The sequence below is a fragment of the Chaetodon auriga genome, chromosome 4, assembly GCF_051107435.1.
Source record: "Chaetodon auriga isolate fChaAug3 chromosome 4, fChaAug3.hap1, whole genome shotgun sequence".
NCBI classification, from domain to species: domain Eukaryota; kingdom Metazoa; phylum Chordata; class Actinopteri; order Chaetodontiformes; family Chaetodontidae; genus Chaetodon; species Chaetodon auriga.
The window spans coordinates 17,231,677-17,252,500 of record NC_135077.1 but is presented as its reverse complement, the minus strand read 5'-3'; the positions used below and the strand labels follow the sequence as shown (position 1 = coordinate 17,252,500).

General features: G+C 43.7%; 2 protein-coding genes across 4 annotated transcripts in view; both read right to left on the bottom strand.

Annotated features, from left to right (window-relative positions):
* radil (Ras association and DIL domains) overlaps window positions 1-9,209 on the bottom strand; it is a 23,950-nt gene extending 14,741 nt beyond the window's left edge. For 2 of the 3 annotated variants that reach the window (XM_076728480.1, XM_076728481.1), the window contains exons 1-8: window positions 8,940-9,209; window positions 6,785-6,889; window positions 6,397-6,511; window positions 5,030-5,534; window positions 2,570-2,677; window positions 1,910-2,025; window positions 1,631-1,813; window positions 345-1,047 (exon numbers count right to left, since the gene is read on the bottom strand). In XM_076728480.1, the coding sequence (XP_076584595.1) occupies window positions 345-1,047; window positions 1,631-1,813; window positions 1,910-2,025; window positions 2,570-2,677; window positions 5,030-5,534; window positions 6,397-6,480 (1,699 nt within the window). In that variant the 5' untranslated portion in view covers window positions 6,481-6,511; window positions 6,785-6,889; window positions 8,940-9,209. The remainder of the gene's footprint in view (window positions 1-344; window positions 1,048-1,630; window positions 1,814-1,909; window positions 2,026-2,569; window positions 2,678-5,029; window positions 5,535-6,396; window positions 6,512-6,784; window positions 6,890-8,939) is intronic. The other variant, XM_076728482.1, reaches the window with a different exon arrangement.
* Window positions 9,210-10,283: 1,074 nt separating this feature from the next.
* On the bottom strand, window positions 10,284-20,419 carry LOC143320018 (monocyte to macrophage differentiation factor 2-like). The gene is made up of 7 exons (XM_076729373.1): window positions 19,897-20,419; window positions 16,670-16,751; window positions 16,254-16,414; window positions 15,900-15,974; window positions 15,701-15,802; window positions 15,031-15,100; window positions 10,284-14,939 (listed from the first exon to the last, which is right to left on the bottom strand). Exons 1-7 carry the CDS (start codon window positions 19,908-19,910, stop codon window positions 14,736-14,738), a joined length of 708 nt encoding a protein of 235 aa, XP_076585488.1. The 5' UTR covers window positions 19,911-20,419; the 3' UTR covers window positions 10,284-14,735.
* Between the last annotated feature and the right edge of the window lie 405 nt (window positions 20,420-20,824).

The following is a 20,824-nucleotide window of genomic DNA, read 5'->3' as shown; positions in this document are numbered from 1 at the left end:
TCCCTGTGTAACGAACTGTACCTGTGTATTTGTCTGTGTTCTAGCCTTCCTGTTGTTGTTCTGTATCTCATTGTCCCTGCTGAATTCAAAATATTACCAAAAACAAAACCATAAAAATGATGATTTTCAATGCCTTGAGCAGCACAAAGGCAGGTCAGAGACAGATTTCTCAAAACCTGGACAAATAAACCAAAACTATGTGCATGGCTAGATGCCACTAGAGCCGAGTAATTTTGGTGAAATAACCTTTAACCTGAAACACATCCACTGAGATAAAACAATGCTTTGTATTAATGCAAATGACATCTTAGATTCTCTGTTATTTTGGAAATAAGAGCACAAACCTCCAGGTTCTATGAGAGACACAATCCTGTTCAACAGCTGGTCCTCGTGAGCCTGGTCAAACTCCAGCTGCAGCCTTCTTTTCTGACCTCCTCCTACTCTTCCTCCTCCTCCTCCTCCTCCTCCACCAACATCCGCTCCTGACAGACTCAGGGGCCCTGCTGCGGCAGTCACCCCGATGCGGGGTTTTACCAGGTGAGGTTTGAAGCTGCGTCTAACTGCCGGGGCACTTGACACCTGTGCTGCTCTGTCCTTCAGCACAGAACCACACATCTTACACGTCTGAGCCCCGCCCTCTCCCTCCTCCACCCCTGCTTCGTAAAGCTGCCCCAGGGAGCGAAGGCGTGCCAAGGTCTGAGCGGGCAAAGGCTTAGCACCCGTGGGGTCCTTATACAAGAAGATGTAATGCGCTCCGAAGGAGAGGAGGTCACCGTGTCGCAGCGTGGTGGAGCGCTCGCAGCGGGAAAAGTTCACTAGAACTGTGGCATGGAGCACTGGCTCAACAGCGACGCAGAATCGCTGACTCTCCGCCAGCTCTTCTCCCTTGTTGTTGTTGTTGGCATGACGGCGGGGTGCGGGGACTCGGCGCAGGCGGCAGTGGAGGGGCAGGATGTCAGGAGAGAAGAGGCAGATGTTGGGGCGAGCTGATGGAGTCTCCTGACCGACCGTGTGCTGCTCTCTGTTCAGCAGGTACACCAAGCAGTCCTGCAGCACAGCACAATAAATCACATAACATCACATAATCACACTGGAAGCTTGGAACATAAAAAAATGGTCTGCACGCCAAGTAGCTCCCATGAGAAGGATTTTAATGCTGTGACATTTAGCGTACAAGGCAAGACGCCTGAGGAAGAGCCTTGAAGTAAAACAGCATTAAAATCCTTCTAACAGGAGCTATTTGGTGCACAGATCATTTAATTTCTACTCTGCTAGATATCTGTTTGATGCATCTTAATGGGCCCTGGGATGTGCATGTCTATTTTAATAGTTTCTTAAGTCTGTAACACATTAACTTCTACCCTATCCTCACCATAGACTATAAAACATGGGCGTAGTCTCTGTGACGTCACCCATAGGTTTCTGAAGAGCCATCTCAGCGGTGCCTGACTGAAGAAGAGGAGCTGGAGCTGAATGAAGTCTGTTGAAAGGTAGCTGGTCATTTCAATATGGGAGTCTATGGGCATTGACTCATTTTTGGAGCAAGCCTCAAGTGGCCATTTGAGGAACTGCAGTTTTTTGACACTTCGAATTGGCTTCATTTTCTCGGAGGTTGCCGCTTGATCCTCACCTGCCGATTGAATCCCTGTAGCAGCAGGAGGTGCGGCGACTGGTAAAGCGAGTGCCTCACCCCTCCTCCTCCCTGACTCCCCTCCTCTTTCCTCCGCCCGCTGGAGGCCGCCTCACGTTCTCGACCCCTTAAGGGCCCTGGCAGGGTTGAGTAATAACGCTTGGGCTCCTCTCCCACTCCCAGCTGCACACACACACCCACATAAACACAAACGCATTCAGGATTTACATGAATAATAACAATCAATTGTCCTGACTAAGCGTCGATGCGGGCCCCCACCTGGTTGAGGCTCGTTTCGCTGAGGCTGCGGCAGAAGGATGAGTTGCTGGACCGGGGCAGGGTCAGCGTCCCCTTCGCCCTGTTCCTCTGGAGCTTACGAGCCTGAGCATTAATATCTACAGGGAGGCAGCAAGGAGCAGCAAGAGAGAGAACAAGGAGGGAGAGAGAAGGGCAAGAGAGAGAACGGGAGGAGAATAATAAAACGGAGCAAAAGGAAGAGGCAGAGCAGGGAGAGAGAGAAGTTGAGGACGGAGAAGAAAAGAAAGGTAAAGAGTGGAAAATAAAAAGGAAGCACTTAAATGTGACATGTGCATTGTTAGCATGTGTGTGTGGCTCATGAGTGAAGCTGTGTCTCAGGCTGTAGTGACATACAGAAGTGCAGAACAGTCATGTGTGAGCTGAGTGGACACAAAGTCAAACAAAACCAGTCAGATGAAGTCAATGGAGCAGCACATGTGGCTGACAACAGTGAACCTGATGGGACGCGAGCTGAGCAGCTCCTCATGACTCGAATTTGAGGCCGTGCGATGGTTCACACACACATACACATACTCGCACTGGTTGAAACACTGGCAATGGGGGTGGCGCTGGTGACGACGCAGGTAGAGGTGGTCTCCATGGCAATGACTGACAGCCACCCTACCTGAGGCCAGTCCCCACCTTTAGAGCTGGACTGTACCGCTCGACCAGACCGCAGGGGGGAGCTCCTGTGTTTGCCCAGCCCGGACCGACCCATTAGAGCCGCCAGGAATTGAGAGGCTTTGGGCCCTACAGCAGGGTGGGAGGGGTTAGGAAAAACACCCCCTCGCCAAAACACCAAGCACTGAATAACCCCCCGATACACACATATACCAACCGCACACCACAAGACACGCATGCACTGTGGAGCAAAAAGAGTCTGCGGTGCTTCTAGTGAGTTACATAAGCAGTTAGTAATGAGAGATACACAGTTAAAGGTATGAGGTGCAGGATTTTATCACTGTCAGATCAGACAACAATTGCATTTTTTCATTACAAACTGCATGAATTATGTTACAAACGATGGTCTGCTTAGTGCTTTCCTTTGGCTCCTTTGGATTTTATCATAAATGCTACTCCCTCACTGGTTGGGCAGGTGAGACTGACCAGCAGATTTTTGGGAAAGCAGACTCAGTGAAGGTTGATACTACACTTGAATTTATTGTCTATTATGTGTTCATGTAATGAAAATCCTACCGTACCCTTAAAATGCCATCTCACTGTAAAAAATGTATGTAACAATTTGCACATGTGCATGCATGCTCACACATACACCAGGGGAGAAAACAAGACAACAAGTGAGAGAGAAGAAGTAAAGAGAGAGATACTTCAGGGTTTGTGAGTTTTGTAAAAGCTACAACACAAAAGAGAAAAGGTTAGTGCGAAAATGAAAAAATGTGTATTACTATCTATCAGTGAATAAATCGGTTTTTATCTCAGAGGGCATTCTTTGCTGTGATTGTATTGTTTATATTATCAGATGCTACACAAAACAAGCTGCAGGTTTTTAAAGGAGAAGGCTGGTGACAATCTCATATGTCTTATTTTAGACAAATCCAGTGAAAAGACCAAAACCAACAATAAGTTGATCCTGCAAACAAGTATCGACTGTGTTGCTAAAGGCTTATTGCTCTGAGCCACAGAGCTCTACTGATGTCCACATACTGTTGCTCTGGGTAACAGGAGGCAACACGAACACTGCAGTTTATTTCGAGTCAATCCACCAAACATAGTCCGGCTGTGAACATTCACAAGCACACAAATCCGTGATTGAAAATAGTGTTAGTGAAAAACCAGCTGTTTGCCAAGCCTGTTTTAAAAATCCACAGGAAGGAAGAAGGAGGGACCCGTTGCAAATATGTGCCCAAATACAGGTACTTTACGGCATGAACGCCAACTTTTTTAAAAATCAAACTCTGCATTGTACACAGTAGAGGGAAGTCAGCACTGAGATGGTGCAGCACATGGGTTTTCATCTTTTCTTGCAATCTGTTTAAAAATGCAAAATAACACCAAACTTCTCCTTTTTCATGGACACATTGGATAACCAACTATACTGTGCAGCAATAAAAAAAAGATTGTTGACTGACTGCTTGGCTACCACAGACGTTCACATAGCGACCAGTAAACCCTGGCATGCTTCATGAGAAATGTTAGTGTGGCTGCAAAGAGCAATGAGACTGTGAGGCTGTAAATAGCTGAACTGTCTCTCTGAACACAACTGTACACCAACTGGGTGTTTACAAATGTCTTCAACAGGATGCATAAGAGTGTGTGTGTGTGTAAATGGAAAACTTCTCCAATCATCAATCAGTACACCAATCTACAGAAAGGTCACTTCCTGGTTCCAAAGACACACACATTGATTCATATTACTGCACTGCAGACATAAAGTCACAGGAGAGGTTTAAATAAGTTTGTGCAATTTGTTTGCACATTTTGACACAATAGAGTGAATCTGCATTATCACCTAAGAGCATACAGTTCAGGTGTGACCCACTGTAGTCTTGTGCAGTAGGAGAATGACATAGCTTCACTGTAGTAGAAATGTGTCATTCATAAACACACAACAGCCATCCACACCTCCAGTCGCTTCAGCTTTCACTCAATCAATCGACTAGCTGTCCATGCATTTCCACTGCACTCTTGGTGTGTGCATGTGTGCATGTGTGCGCATGTGTGTGTGTGTGTGTGTGTGTGTGTGTGTGTGTGTTTCCTTAGCTGCTCAATTGCACATGCAAGTGTGTGTGTGTATTTCTAGTAAAAATCCAAATGAACCAATGTCTTAACAGGAGAGCACTGCCACATACAAAAAAACATTAGCGATCACGCAGAAACAATATCTTCTCCACAGGATAATAACTGTGATGAAAGCTCTTATTCTGCATCCACACACACACACACACACACACACACACACACGCACACACACACTCTGCAGAGGAGGTAACGAGCTCTGCTTTTCTGCTGAGTTTGACATGTCAAGAAAGGAAGGGAATTAGACCAGCTGCTCTGTGTGTGTGTGTGTGTGTGTGTGTGTGTGTGTGTGTGTGTATGTACCTGCCTGTCTGCCTGTGTGTATGTGTTTGTGTGTCTCCTCACCGGCAGTGATGGTATCCTTCTCCTTGGCGTTAAGTTCCTCCACCTCTGCTCTCCTGCGCAGCTCAAATCTGCGAGCGTGTCCTTCTCGAGGTTTCCACAGCTCTTGGAGGAGCAGCGGCTTTTCGTTGTCCCCCAGCGCGCGCAGACATTCGGTTCTCCAGCCCCCTCCTCCTATCCCGCCTCCCCCCTCCAAACGCCCGATCACATCGCACAGGACGTATGAGTGGGCGGCGTTCTTGTTGAGCGAGTATCGCTCGAGTGCCTCTTTGACCAGTTCCTGCGCACTGGAGCGCGGCGTGGCCAGGACACTCTTGTAGTTGGCACCAGCACAAATCTCATCTCCGAAAATCTTCAGGACCCCAGGGGCCGAGCTCTGTGTGGAGAGTTCGGCTGGGTCGTCCGCCGGTCGCTCTGGGGGTTCAGTCGTCGAGCGCCGGTCCCCACGGGTGTTTGTTCCAGTTTCTACTGGGACACGGTCTCTGTAACTCAGAGTACGGTACAGGACCTGGTGAACAGACAAACAGTGGTGAATGTACTGTTGGACCACTTCATCCCAGATAGTTTGTGGTTCTTACATTCAGGCCCGTCATGATAACTGGTTTTGTTAGATGATATATCGTTCCAGAAACAATTGCGATTAATGATATTATTGTCATTTTAAGACCATTTTATTCCACTGTAACGTCATAAAAATGCAACAACACCCTTTCAAAGAGCAATGAACTGTTAATTCTAAATATTCAGACTGTGTGTGTGTGTGTGTGTGTGTGTGTGTAGGAGCTGCCGGAGTCTTGGCCACGGTGAAACTCCGACACAGAGGAGACGACTGCATTTGGCTTTTGTGCTACACTCAACTCTTATGGACGTCATCAGTCATCATGTTGGCTAAAACGTTTGTGACATTCTTATGTGAACAAACACGCATGTAAACACAAGGGGTGACATCAAGGTCAGCAAAAACTATCAAGGTCAAGTCTATATTCCTTCCAATAAGTCGATAATGTTTTTATCGTGACGTCCTGCTTGTAGTGTTTATTGTATCTAACTCAAAACCACAAATGGTGGCACTGGATGAAAAGTCAGATGATCACAGAAGTCATCAGGATTCAGCCTCTGGAGACCACGAATATGTGTACAATTCTTTTTTTTAACCTTTTAAAATGTTTCCATCGGTGCACACATGTTATGCAACACGTTTAGGTGCAGAGCACAGCCATGCTCCTCACTATAAACTGTATCTGCGACTACTAATGAAATGAATTTGCTCGAGTGTGTTTCTTTTCATCATTTAATTTGACCTTTATTTCACTAAATTGGTCTCTTGAGACTTGAGCTGGACCAAACTGGCCGTGTGTGTGTGTGTGTACCTGTGTGAAGGTCCTGCTCTGGCGTTTCAGGCGGCTCTTTGACGGCAGGGACATACTGGCCCCGGAGGAAGAACCGTAGAACATGATGCTGCTGTTGGCTCCACAAACTCCACAACTGGTGAGCGAGGAAATCCATTTAAAGGCTTTATTTGAAACCATTGTACAGGATTCAAATATTCACACATAGACGCATGAAGAAGTCCATGCATAAAAGGTGAAGATGCACACACTGTTACATCTTACACTTACTTGTGGAACATTTGTAGATCTGGAAGGTAAAGGTAATCTGCTCTAAATCTATTCCATAAAATGCATCCACCATAAACAGACCGTGATAAATAACAGAATCTGTGTGTGTGTGTGTGTGTGTGTGTGTGTGTGTAACTACCTTAATGCTGTCAGGTATTGTCACTCCTATGTGCAGCAGCACCAGGCAAACGTGTACAGATGAGGGTCAGACGCTTTTCATTTCATTTCACTGTCATCTTTCACACTGGAGAAGCGGAGAAAAGACGATGTCAATGTCAGTTTACAGCACAAGTGAAGAGTCCCTGCAGACTTCTGGATCACTGACATTAACTTCTCTTCCAGATCCTCAGGGAATCAGATATTATTGCTGTGGCTTTTAGTTTTTTTAATGATTTCATGACACCAGGGTCAAATTTGCAAATCAACATCACATCACTGTCAGCCAAAGACATTTTTTGAGTTGGGAACCATCTGCAGAGTTCTGGGCCTTGACAGCGTACCGCCTCGATCAGGGCAAAATCTGGACATAAGAGGTGGATTTTTGAATGGAAACAAACTGTTCTGCTCCTCTGAAAAGTCCGAGTGAGTCTGTCTGAGACACCACAGTGTCTCATCTTATCTACCCTCACCAACAAACCTTTAAATCAAAAAGGTAAAAAGGTGGTTTTTATATATGACTGGATTGGGTCAAGGTCCACAGAAAATTCAAAGCTACTTTATACTTTTTAAATTGCACCATTTTTTTTTAACTAAAACTTTTTTTTTTTTTTTTTTTTTTTACTGTTTTTCTGTCTATTCGTTTTCTGATTCATCAATTTATTGTTGAAAATGCCCTTCAAATGCCACCTGAGCCCTACAGGACTTTCTCAGATTGCTTGTTTTGTCTGACCGACCCAACAAATGTTTCACATTTCTGGATGATAAATGACTTAAACAATAAATTCAGTCCACTAACTGCTCAATTGCTCCAGCTGTAAAATTTCAGATTTTTTTGCATTCTAGCTCCTGATTGTGTTGCATTGTTTATCCTGCATGCTTATTGACTGTTTTACCTCCCAGCCATCTTGTGGAAACGTAATCTTGAACTTGATGCAACTGATTCAATAAAGCATAAATGAAAAACGATCAAATACTCAGCCCGCCTGCATTTTCTCTCAATAAGCAGGTCTGTTTCCAGCTCCTGTCCCTGCAGAAGGTTAACTCTATAGCTTTAGGTGAACTCTTTTGACCGATGAAGCTCTTTCATGCAGGTTACATCAGGATATTTAACACATTTTACAGCCAGTGCAGCAGATTTGTCAGCAGGTGAAAGCAGCACCTCACGCAGCCTGTTTTGACTGCAACTTGTGCAGTGATACATCCATACTGAAGGGCCTGTGTCACTTCTTTTCAGCAAATATTTGGCCGGCAGCCTGAAAAAAGGTGTTGTTGTAGCTGACTCTGCAGGCACTGGTGGGATAACGTGACTATTTTAAATGCCTGCTAATCCACTGTAATCTGGCTACTTGGCCGCAGTTAACTCAATCCTGGGACCAACCCCTGCGTCCACACACACACACACACACACACACACACACACACACGGGGGGGGGGGGGGGGGGGGGGGAGAGAGAGAGAGAGAGAGAGAGCAAGAAACTGAGAGAGGGGCCTAAATTTTGCATTGGTATGATGCGTTTAGTGACCCAGGAGGCAGCGTTACATTTGCTAATCACGCCCCACAGACTTCAACTTCACCGGCACCTTTTGACTCACTGTCTGTCCTTGTCTGGACAACAGAAGGTCAGAAATAAACACTGCGTTGAGGGAAAAAAAAAAAACAAAAACAAAACTTGACACATATAACAGGCTACATAATCCTGGACTTGTGACTGCTTCGGGTCTGCCCTTTATTTTCGTGTATGTCCGTCTGTTTACGACTTCGGGCTCAGTGGTCGTCAGTAGCAACCGGCGTAGCAACAAAAGGCAGGAGAAAATCCTGAGAAATTAATCCGCTGACGAGCCGTCAGGCGCGGCACTAACGGCTAACCGCCCGGCCTCTTGCGGCCAGCAGGTGTGTCTAATTGCGGTCGGGCTCGTCACACACACAATTATCAATCAATTAGCGTAAACACAGTTTCGACACGTGAACCACAATCAGCAACAATTAGCGTGAAATGGCTGTTTGAGGCTGTTAAAAGCTGTGGCGCGTCTGCCCGTGAATAAAATAGGTCCCGGAAAAGTTGAGGTGCGATTCCAGCAGTGACAAACGCCGTCCCCTGAGGACTCTCCCCGGTGTCTGTTGCGTTAGTACTCACGCTGCCTGCAATGCGTGGCTCCATAGTGCTGGGGAATCCTTCTTGGCTTCTCTCTCATTCCGTCTCCCCTACAAGATAGAAAATCCCCAGAAAAATGGGTGAAAAAAGCCAGCTGCCCTGTTCCGAGCGACACCCAGCCGTCCGGGGCTCCCAGCCACATCCCCAAAACAGCCCGTTAACTTGGACGACAGCCAACCGCTGAGGGCTCCAGCTTCTGTGCGCACATCACCGCCGAGTGTCCAGAAATGCCCGCTGCCTCCGGCAACCGCATTCCCACATCCACAGCGGTTCACTGCCGAAGTGCGACGGAAACACCCGAGCTCTCTGCGCTGCCTCACCTCGGCGCACCTGCTCTGGCAGCCGTACGGGCGAACACAGCTCCGCCTGGCGGACACCGGCGGTACGAGCGCAACATGGAGGCGGTGGCATAACGGAGACCCAAAGGGTTTTACATTGAATAAATAAAACAGTGTATAAAATGAATTATGAAATTGTCAAATAATCTAATCAGGATCAGCATTTTTTTTTATATAAAATGTTATTTCATCTCGTTTACTTTCATGAGAGTTTATGACAGGTTATTTTTATTTATTTCCAACTGTTTTTATGTCAAAATCCAAAACATTTCTTAATAATGTTTAGAAGTTTTGAAAACTTATTGTGCTATCTCACAATTTAATGGTTACAGGCCTATATTTTGTCTGTATTTATTCTTATTACTTATTTCATAATGTCTCATTTATAAATTTAATGTTGAATATAATGTTGAATCTCCAGAGTATCCAAGCAAAGTTTTTGGTCATCTTAGATTTTATGGATAAACCTAATACAGTTGCAGAGAGGGTGTGTAGAAAAAATGTTCAGTTACTTGTATCCTCACAGTAGTAGACCCCTGACGTGCCTAGACCACAGTGCATTCAATTTACCAATAATGTTTTTTTATTTTCAAGGTTTGACATAAATAGCAGTGATGTCTTAAACCTTTTTCTTGTATCAAATATCCACTAACTTCTTCACAAATAATGAGGCATGTGGTCCCAAATCATATCAAACAGTCTTTGTGCATGAATTACGTTTGTGTCCATAACATGAAAGTTTGGTTACATCAAGAGAAAGGGTTAAATAATTAATTACAAATTAAATTTGGTAGCCAAAATATAATTTAGATACATCTGACATCCTTCTGTCAACAGCGCATACAGGAACCTATTTACAACATCCACATATATCTTTATAGTTCACTCTATGATAGCAACAAACTGCTGAAGTTTCACCTTCAACAGCATCTCTAGACACAAAGTTGTTTCTCCAACGAGGTGAAATATAAAATGTGGAGTCCAGGAATATACTGCATGAAAAAACTTTTTTATTACAAGAGAAATAGAAAAGATAAAAGCATTGTTGGCATCATATAGGCTTATCACAGCACAAAAGCACCACAGACACAATAAACCGATATGAAAACTAGAGAAAAAGAATGAGATAATATAATCAGTCTCATACGACCGGAAAGAAAACACCAGCAGCACTGAGAACAGAGTCAGCAGCTCCACAATCACAGAGCGTCTTTAAACAATGTACAGAGGGTCCATGAAGGCTTCATGGAGAGTCTATAAAACTCTATACAAAGTCAGGTGGGCACTGTATATCTGAATGAGACAGATATAATAACCAAGACAAGACAGACACACATCAAATCCTCAAATATTCCATCTCACCTTCACCAAACCTGCGTTTGGAGGGAGAAAAATACTGGCTATGATAGGCTATAATACTGCCCGAGTCCTCCAAACCAGTAAACGCTCAATCATTTGGTGTCTCAGAGGCTCAAGTAAACACTCAGAGTACAAATACTAAAAGGTACTCTTAAATCTGAGAATATATCTGAAGAATTTCATTCCAAACTGAGATATCCACAGTGTGACAAATGCAACCCCCAGTCAGCTGTGACAGTACATCTGTTCTGGCATCATACTTCCTAATGGTGAAATACTTTCAGAGTTCTCGCCTCTTACGTCTCAAATTGCTGACTGCCATTTTATTAAAGGAAGAGGAGAGCCTGGAGACCTTTGATGCTTCTGTTTTCATCTGTAGGTTTTATTCTTCATCTTATTTTACATTAATTTTCTATCCCCACGTTATGTTCATTGTTTTTTTTTTGGTTTTTTTTGGATGTGAAGCACTTGGTGCATGTGATTTCTTTGTTGTAAAGCACTTTGAGCTGCAATTCTTCTATGAAAGGAGCTATAGAAATAAAGTTTATCATTATTATTATTAATGACACAATGAAAAAAGCAAAAACAATGATAATAATAAAGACTGTTAATTATTTCTCACCCTGGTGTGTTTGTTGGTCAGACATGTGACATAATGACTACATCTGGTTGAATTCTGGTGTTTTTTTTAATCACTGGATGATTTTCTTTTTGGACCCTACACTATGTAATGATGCATTCATGCGCTGGTTGGTAAGTTGTAACTGCAAAAACCTGTAGGAATTGAAGAGTGAACGTTATGATGTTTGAAATAAAAGCACATTTGAGATGCAGGGCCTGTTCAGGGCAGTTAGGCAGCCAATGAGACAGTTCCTGCACCGCTGATCCTTTGATAAAAATGTGGAGATTTGCTCTATAATACCTTTGCTTGATCGCATTTTGTCTGTCTGCTATTTAGAAGAATATATTTGAAAAAGTGTAAAGATTGGCCATAGGCTAAGGAACAAGTGATTCATTTTTGGTGTGGATCCACTGATGACCTCTTAACATCGTAAGAAAAGGCAAAATTTACCTTCCTCATTTTACTCTTGAGCTACTGCACTGACTTGAAGGAAAAAAAAAATCTTGCACATTCATCTCATCATAAGTGTTTATCACAGTGTTTTGATGTAAATCTACATGCAAATTGCGTGGATTTTACAGCCAAGGTATCGTTTCTATTTCCTTATTATAATAAACACATCTGCAGCTGTAATATCTCTAGTGGCTGTATGTCGATTTCTATCTGCGTTAAAGCTCTCTCCTGTTCGGTTGCTTTAGAAATGTTACCCAAAGGTTGCAGAAAACTTTAGGGACTGCTGCCCTACTTGAGGATGTGAGTAAGCAAGTGAGGCTATATGGAGTGGTGCCAGCATTAAAGAAAGCAGCTTCACAGCTATTTGATTCGGTATGCAAATTTTTCTTTGCTGCAGACAGCGCCCGAACAACCGGAGCAGCTTTAGTGGTCCTTGAATGTGGCTTCACAGGCTTTTAAGCCCGAATGATCCAAATCCTGAGAGACAGACCGCAGTGAGAAGATGTTGAACAGGAGCAGAGGTTTTTAAAAATTATCTTTTACACCTATGAATAGCTAGACGGTATGACCTTTTGGTCCTCTAGCCACACTTATCATACTATACAAGCCTGTCCAATATGATGTGTGCCACCACATACAACTTAACACTAAGAGTACATACAGATTTCAAATATACTTTTTATGTGTTCAAGGTACATGCATTCACGTGTAAACATAGACTCAGCCGATTAGAGGCTTTGGATTCATGGGAGTCAGATAGTATAAGATACACACAAACACACACACACACACACACACACACACACACACACACACACACAAGCATACACACACAGGTACACGCACACACACCTGAGATGCCTTAATATTGGGCCAGATTGTTCAACAATACTATAGCTTCAGTTTCCTTTCAAGTGTGAGATGTATATGGTAGTAGTGTGCTATCGGTAGTGGCAGTAAGTCAGTCTTCTGGCAGTGCTGAATCAGAACCTGTCTGAGGTTCAACCATGTAACTTTGACAAACTCTATCAAATGGGTCCCATTCATTAGGTTGAAGATGATGAAGATAATCAGCTGATACTATAAGTACATTAGAAGAAAATATAGATGAAGTCAACACGTACTGTACGTCATTGATAAATATATACTGTAGAAATCGCACTGATGACATCTTCACTTACTAAACCTAAACAACATTAGTAAACTATTAGAATTCAGTACTTAAGCTTGATCATCTACTGTGTAGAGCCTGATAAATGTGGAAGCACACAGGTAAAGTCTCCAAGACTAAAACCATGAATATCTGTATGTTCAACATAAAAGATCACTCTACAGTCATGCTTGATTTGGACATCACAGTAAATCACCGACTGAAACAACCGCTGCTAAACCATATATGTCCTACAGTGTAGATAGCACAACTAATAGCAGTAACAGTAATAATACTATCTAACGCTCTGAATTGGAATAGTAAATTACTGATGTTGCAACCTCCTAAATATTATCAAACCATAAACAACATCTCCTGTTAATGATGACAATAATATTTTAAATAATGTCCTAAAACAAATTATGATAGTTGAGTCAGCTAATTGTAAACATTGTCCTCCCTTTGACAATAAGACAATGCCTTCAATTCAGCTTCTGAACACTGAATCTGGTCGTGCACCACGTAGAGAGAAATCTCAAAGAATAGTATTTTAACCCCTGATCATTGGAATGAAACCAAAATTCCTGAAAAATAACTTGAAAATGAACTGGGCTAGTAAAAACAAAAGCTTTGTCCCACTTAACAGGCTGCCTCCTTTGAAGTCCACAGTTATCACAGGCTGAAAGGGTGTCTCAGTACAAGTCTCCTCCAAACTGGTGTATTATTTCCTGTATTCACTACAGAATCCTCCAATCCACTGCATGCCGGGCTGTTGCTTAATGGTGCGTTCAAAGGTCCTCATCAACTCATAAAGTCGGGAGGCATCACAAAATCACATCATCTTTACCAGGTAAGCCACAAGAAAGCCAGTGCAGGATGTAAACAATGGAGGACAAGCAAAAGGTCCACTGTTTGTTCAAGCTATCACAGCATGTCGAAGATAAATGTAAAGATCCAGTTTGTGGGATTTTGGGGGCCCAATTGTCAGAAATGGAATATAATATTCACAGTTATGTCTTCATTAGTGTAAAATCACCTGAAAATAAGAATTGGGTTTTCATAATCTTACAATGAGCTCTTTATATCGATAGACCGTGTGGGTCAACTTCCACAGAGGCCACCATATTTCTACAGTGGCCCAGAATGGACAAACCAAACACTGGCTCTAGAGAGAGCCTTTCGTGTTTTTCCGTTATTAGCGGCCACTGTAGGGGAAGGCGAGACGAGGGGTGTTTAGCTGGTTGCAATATGTAGCCTCACCACTAGATGGCACTAAATCCTACACGCTGGTCCTTTAAGTGCTGTGGAGATGTTTATCATGGTGCCCTGAGGATGAATTGAATTCTTCTTGGGCCACCACAGGTTTTACTTATCCAGTGAAATCTACCACATGGATTTGCGCAAAAGTTTGTACATTCATGGTTCCCAGATGATATATCTTAATGACTTTTATTAACCCCCAAATCACTATTGTTACCATGAGCTTCACATTTGTGATTTTAAATGAAATCTTTCTACAACTGCTGGATTAGGTTTCCATCAAATTAGATCTGTATGGATATTTAAGCACAGCCTCACAGGGCACCTAGCATGACTGTGGACTTTTGTTACAACATTGTTGGCCGTTTGGGTCTCACTTCCTGGTGACGAACATGGATTTGTGTCACTTTACGAGCTGAGGATCACCTGAATGCAACATTAATCTTTGCTATTATAAGGCTACGCTGTCTTATGTGAGCCTACTTCAGCCTACTTGCTTTCCAAAGGAGGCACCGCCTGAATTGGGACACAGCTCACATCATCCCCTTGAAGTTGCTCAAACACTGGAGCTACTTCTTGTGAGGTCAGCGCTGATGTCATCTGGAGGTCTGGACCTGATTGGGTGGCTGAGCATAGAGGTACTTCCAGATGGCGTAGTAGTGTATGGCTGCTCCCATAGCTACAAACAGGTGCCAAATGGCGTGAGCAAATGGGACAATGCCATCACTTTTGAAAAAGACCATCCCCAGACAGTAGCACGCTCCGCCCACCAACAGCTCACCCAACCCCGACTGCTCCGGCTGGGAAGAAGCAGAAGTACGTTTAAGTTTTGAAGACATCACATCAGTGAAAAAACGTGAAGACTGTAGGTGAGAATATGTGTGTACTCACCATTGAGAGGATGACCAAGGCAGGAAAAACTCCCATCACCGTATAGCAGATCAGCTCCATGATCTTATACCTGATCCAGAAAGCAATATGTCAGCATGGAGGATGATCCAGGCCAAAATAATTTCAACTAACCAACCAGGCTTCCACCTCAGCTCCACCCATGCTCCACCTCTTTGCACAGTTATGGATTAGCTGGGTGGAGCCACTGTCACTGAGCTTCACAGGCACCTCTGGATGACATCATGGACACTACGTTCATTGTTTTATACAGTCTGTGGTGTAAAGCTACCTCTAATACTTCGCCACTTCCTGCATGTCCTTCAAAATAAATACATTTTAATGTGAGGGCAGTGGCCTCTAAATAGGCCTTTACTATGAAAACAACTAGTGCTACCAAAAAGATTTAGAGATGTCTAGATTTAGACATTTCCTGCACTTTTTGTCCAGATGTAGTTTTGAAACTTTGAATGAATGAAATGCATTTTATTACACACATCTAAACCATTTCCACAAGGATAGGTTTAAAGATTTAAAATTTCAGGGAACAAAGGGCTATCTGGGCAAGACAAACTCAGACTGGTGCATCCCTGCACTAGTAAATGGACCTTTGAGTTGAGATTATTGTGTGACAACAGTGGAACACTGGATTAGATTAAATGCACAAACTGACCTCTCGTGGAAGAAGAAGACGTAGGTGGTTCCAAAAGAGGCCATGACCCACACCAACCAGCGCATGTGACACGCCCAGGGACCAAGCTCCCGAAGGTTCAGCCTGAAAAAGCATGAACACAAACAAGTGTATATACAAATCTCCCCACATATATAGACACAGACACAGACATGCACACGTAGCAGGCTAGTTTGTTTACCACGGGGCGTAGGAGGCAGCAATGAAGAAATAGATCACCATCCTGTCACACATGTGGAAACAGTGCTCCACAGACCTGAAGAGAGAGACCAAACAGCCTCATGACAACTGAGTGACACTGTTTATACATGCAGCATCAGTGTGTTTGAGATCACAAAACCAAATCTGGAGTATAGGGATATACATTTGTTCCAATGTGAATCTGTGAGAGGACGGACAGCAGACACCAAAGAACTTCAGTTCAGTCTCTGCAGCAACAAGGGACAACGTAGTCCTCTTATGTATTTTAACCATATTCATCATCTGCAGGGGAACAAACCATCCAAATACTGTGTTGAAAAGTGTGTGTGTGTACCGTAGGTGGCTCTTCTTCCAGGCCACAGTGTGGAACAGGGTGGAGATGATGAAGAGCGAGCTGAGCCCCGCCCCGTACACCCAGGCTGAAAGTCGCTCCCATTGATCCTCCGACTGGAAGTGCAACAACGAGCTGCCCAGCAGGCTGGGGATTATCCATAACTAAATGAATTCATAAAGTAAATGAAACATGAGACACACACAGACGAACGTGCAGAATAAACTGACATCTGATGCATGATGTAGGTGTTAGTTTAAAGAAAATCTGGAGGTGCCTCTCATTTATCTGTTATGTAAGACCGCTGGATGTTTTTCCATTTTCACTGAGTGTGTCATTTCATCTCTGTGTTCACGTTAATGATCTCTCTGCGGTGTGTGTGCGTGTGTGTGTGTGTGTGTGTTTGTGTGTGCATTCACCGCATGCGTGGCACAGTTGGCAGCATGCTCATATTCTGTGGGCTGGTATCTCTTGTTAGGAGGAACGCGGTTGTTCATAAACCTGGAAGCATCACAAATGAACAGATTTAATGTCACACACTCCACTAAAACCTGCAGTGAGACGTTAGTTTAGGCTGCGTGCGACGATGCGACACCAGCAGAGGTGAAAATAACAAGAATAAAACAAACACGTACACCATTACTGACGTCTGCCTTCAAATGCACGTCGCGCTAAAATGTCTGAAAACCCCGTGGAGCATCTGGAACGTGTGTGTTCATTTCTTTCTCCTAAAATTTCACCCCATCCTGTCCTTTTGCTTAGCAACGCTAGATCCTGCTTCAACTTGTTGCCATGGCTGCTGTTGCCTGGCAACAGTGGGTAACCACAGGCCGACTGAAGCAGAGGCTCGTGCTGGTGATCTCTCTCATAAACAGTTCACACACACACACACACACACACACACACACACACACACACACACGTAACTCAAACCTATTCGTTTGAAGCCGAACGATTTCCACGGGAACCCAAACTGCTCTCCATCAGTGATGTCACTGTTGTCATGGAAACCACCGAGCAGGGATTGTCTTTTTTTTTCCACGCCAGAAAACTCCTCGTTCCTTTCATCTTTCTTTCCTCATCTCTTCCATCTCCCTCTGCCATTCCCCGAGCATGTCTCCTCTCTGCTTCCCGATGATTAAATTAACACGCAAGAAGGCAAATGGACCGAGACGTCCACACAGACACACAAGACACACACAAGACACACACACTTACAAACCACAACCCCTCCCTGCTTTATGCTGCGTCTTGCAGAGCCAGATTTCATAAGAGACCTAGATTTAGCGATGTCTCTGTCTCACACACACACACACACACACAAACACACACACAGATTCACCCACGCACACACATTGTTCTAAGATTGGTGGGAGTCAAAATGGGAAGGCGGCGGCCATCAAAGGGAATACCACTCAAATTAAAAATTAATACATATGACTTTTTGTGTATACTTAATTTTTTCAAACCTTTCTAGCCAAAAGTAGAAATGCTGACAGTAAAACACAGAATGGGCTCATCCACACAGATATACTGTGCGTCCATTAACTGAGCGTTTATGTGCCATCTCCTAAGGGAAAAAGATAAAACTGCCTGCAGTCCAAGTGGAGTGATATTACCCTTAAAACAGCAATGTGAAACAGTAGAACATAATGTTTTCCACCTACACTCACCTCAAACCTTTTTAAATCATACATATAACACTCCTGATCCTTCTGTTGGTACTGAGCTACAAGAAATTAAACTGAAACAGCGACGATAGGAGGCTCAAAATCCACCTCAGAAACACATCTTAACCAACATGCCTCATCCTTTCGTTTCTCTTTCTTCGACATTACGCTCCCGTTCCTTAAGCAGCTGTTTTTGGAGTGACACTCATTTAGAGTTATTAATACTAACTGTCACAGCCCAGAAACACACCGTCCTGTCCCAAATAAAAAGGCTTTCCTTCCAACACTGGCCTCACACTGTCTGACTGACTCTGTGTGTGTGTGTGTGTGTGTGTGTGTGTGTGTGTGTCAGTGCCAGGCCCAGCAGGCTTGGCTGGGTCATTAATGACTTTATCAAGCTGGCTGATAATCACCAGGCCAGAGGCCAAGCAGAGAGACACACTAACTGGACAGAGAGGAGCAGAGCTGCGGAAACATCATGATAACTCTTCTCAAATGACAGCAGGACGGACAGAAGGAGCGCCTCAGCTGTCCTATTGAACCATGAAGACCACAGCCTCAGTCCAGTTAATGGTGAACATTAAATTAATATACAGCATATTATGTGGTCAAGCAAGTTTTGCTCTTTGTGTAAGTATATATACTGGAATAAAAGGAAGGAAAACACAAACAGTAGTTAAATAATTGAAAAGTTGAGTGACAGAAAGTTAATCTGCAACAATAATAAATTAATTGTTTAAGTTATTCATCAAGCAAAAATGCCAAATATCCCTTGATTCCAGCTTTTTAAATGACAAGGTTTACTGCTTTCCTCTGTGTTATATCACTATAAATTAAATATATTTGGGTTCTTAACAGCTGGCGGTCGGACAAGAAAAGCACTTTGAAGATGTCACCTTGTGCTCTGGGACATTGTGGCTGGCATTTTTCATTGTCTGATGTTTTAAAGATGAATGAATTGGATAGTGAAAACACACATTAGTTGCAGCCCCGTGAAGCAACAACAAACAACTGTAACGGTCAAGGATGAATTTTCTGATCCCCAATCATTTCATCAGTTGTTTCAGCTCTGAAATAAAGATGTGAATAAATGAAAACAGGACTGCTGCCCAAACAAAGCAAGGATTTTCACATTTTTCTGCAAAACAACAAACACAATCACCTTCTCCATTGATCTCATATTCTTAAAGCAGCTAAAATATGGATGCTGTCTACTTGTATCATAACTGGTATCATATTCAATGAGTTTTCCAGATCTGATTTTAAGTAGCCTACATAAGCTCATTTTGCTCATGAGCAGAAGACATTTGGGTTTAAGAGGCCCCATCAATAGGAGGATTTGCTCATTTCTCTGTTTTATATCACTGGAATCTGAATATCTTTGAGCTCTGGGCTGTTTTATTTATTTTAAGAGAAGTTGTGATGGACAGAACTAGTTTCTGGCATTTTACAAATTAGAAGATGAAGGAAGCACTCTCATGCAAATCACTGTCAGCTGCAGCCCTGCTCTGCTCCGTGTGACCCCTTCCTACCCCCCCCCCCCCATGGCCTCGACCCCGACCCAATGGGCTCTCATGTCTCAAGTCCAAATATGAATAAAAATTGAAGTGGAAGACATGATATGTGTTTGGCCTGCTGTGTGTTTCAAGAAAGACAGTGCACAGGGAGATGATGATGATGATGAGGAGGAGGTGGAGGAGGAGGAGAGTGGCAAGTGTGTGTGTGCTAGTAATAATGCTTGTCAAGCAAATAAACCCGAGTCTACATGATTATACATCATCAGTTCAAAAATATGTTGACTTTTTTAATGGCTCATCCTTCCATCATGAGCAACCTCATCCTCATCATCATCATCATCATCATCATCAGCAGCAGCAGCAGCATTAAAATCAGTCAGGCATCGACGTGATAAACAATTCAAATTCACCAGCAGCTTCTGATGCCGATAAAATGTGAGATGAAATGGTTTCACTCACCTTACAAGATTCATTTACAGTGGGAATCAGCAACAGTTGACAGCAGACAGACAGTACGGCTAAAGCCTGAATCCCCTCTGAGTGTGGCGGCCGCCGCGGTCCGATCACTTCTGCTCAGCTTGTGACGGGCAGCCTCTAATATAACGGAATGAACATCGCCGTTTCACCGGGAACACGTCGTCGTCTTGTCCTCATCTCAAGCAGCACCGGGAGACGGATGCATCCCGACCCAGCTGCCTCCAGGGGCTCCAGTCCGGAAGTGTGGGCGTCGGGGATGGTCTCTGAGGAGACAGCCGCTTTCTCCTGCTCGGCGGTGGTGCTGATGTTGGTGGTCTCCCTCCTCTCTCTCTCCCTCTCTTTGTCTCTCTGTCTCTCTCACTCTCTCCGCTGGCGCTCCTGCCGCCGGTTCACCTCATCACGACTCGACCAGGAGGGCTGTTTTTCATCACTGACGGCTGCCACATCATTTTCTGAGGGACTGATTCATGGCTGTGCTTATCTGTGGCGATGCGCTCCTGTTCCCGGTTCTACCTCTAGGTGGAGCTGCAGGCGTGGACTTGGCGGCTCGTTGATGAAATAATAATAATAATAATAATAATAATAATAATAATATGCTGATGATGATGATATATATATGCTTCATTATTGTGTTCAGCAAAGACTGGCTGGTTAATTCACAAGCCATGGTTAGTACCCTGATGATGTCATGGTGATGTCATCAGGGTTATCTCAGTTGGGTGTGAAGACCAACTTTTTAACAGAAAGTTCTTGAAAACTTGAGGTGTGGACTTTGAAAAACTGGGGTTTTTACAAGGCAGTTAGGTTCTATTGAACAGTGGTGGATGAAGTGTTCCAATCATTGACTGAAGTAAAAGTACTAACACAACACTGTGAAAATACTCTGTTACAAGTTCAAGTCCTGCACTAA

What these genes read in the sequence shown, in the direction of transcription:
- LOC143320018 (XM_076729373.1), bottom strand. An exon ending in CCAACTGTGCCACGCATGCG is followed by an intron (nt 16,415 to 16,669) that starts GTGAATGCACAC and finishes GAATTCATTTAG; the next exon opens with TTATGGATAATCCCCAGCCT. An exon ending in TGGAAGAAGAGCCACCTACG is followed by an intron (nt 15,975 to 16,253) that starts GTACACACACAC and finishes CTCTCTCTTCAG; the next exon opens with GTCTGTGGAGCACTGTTTCC.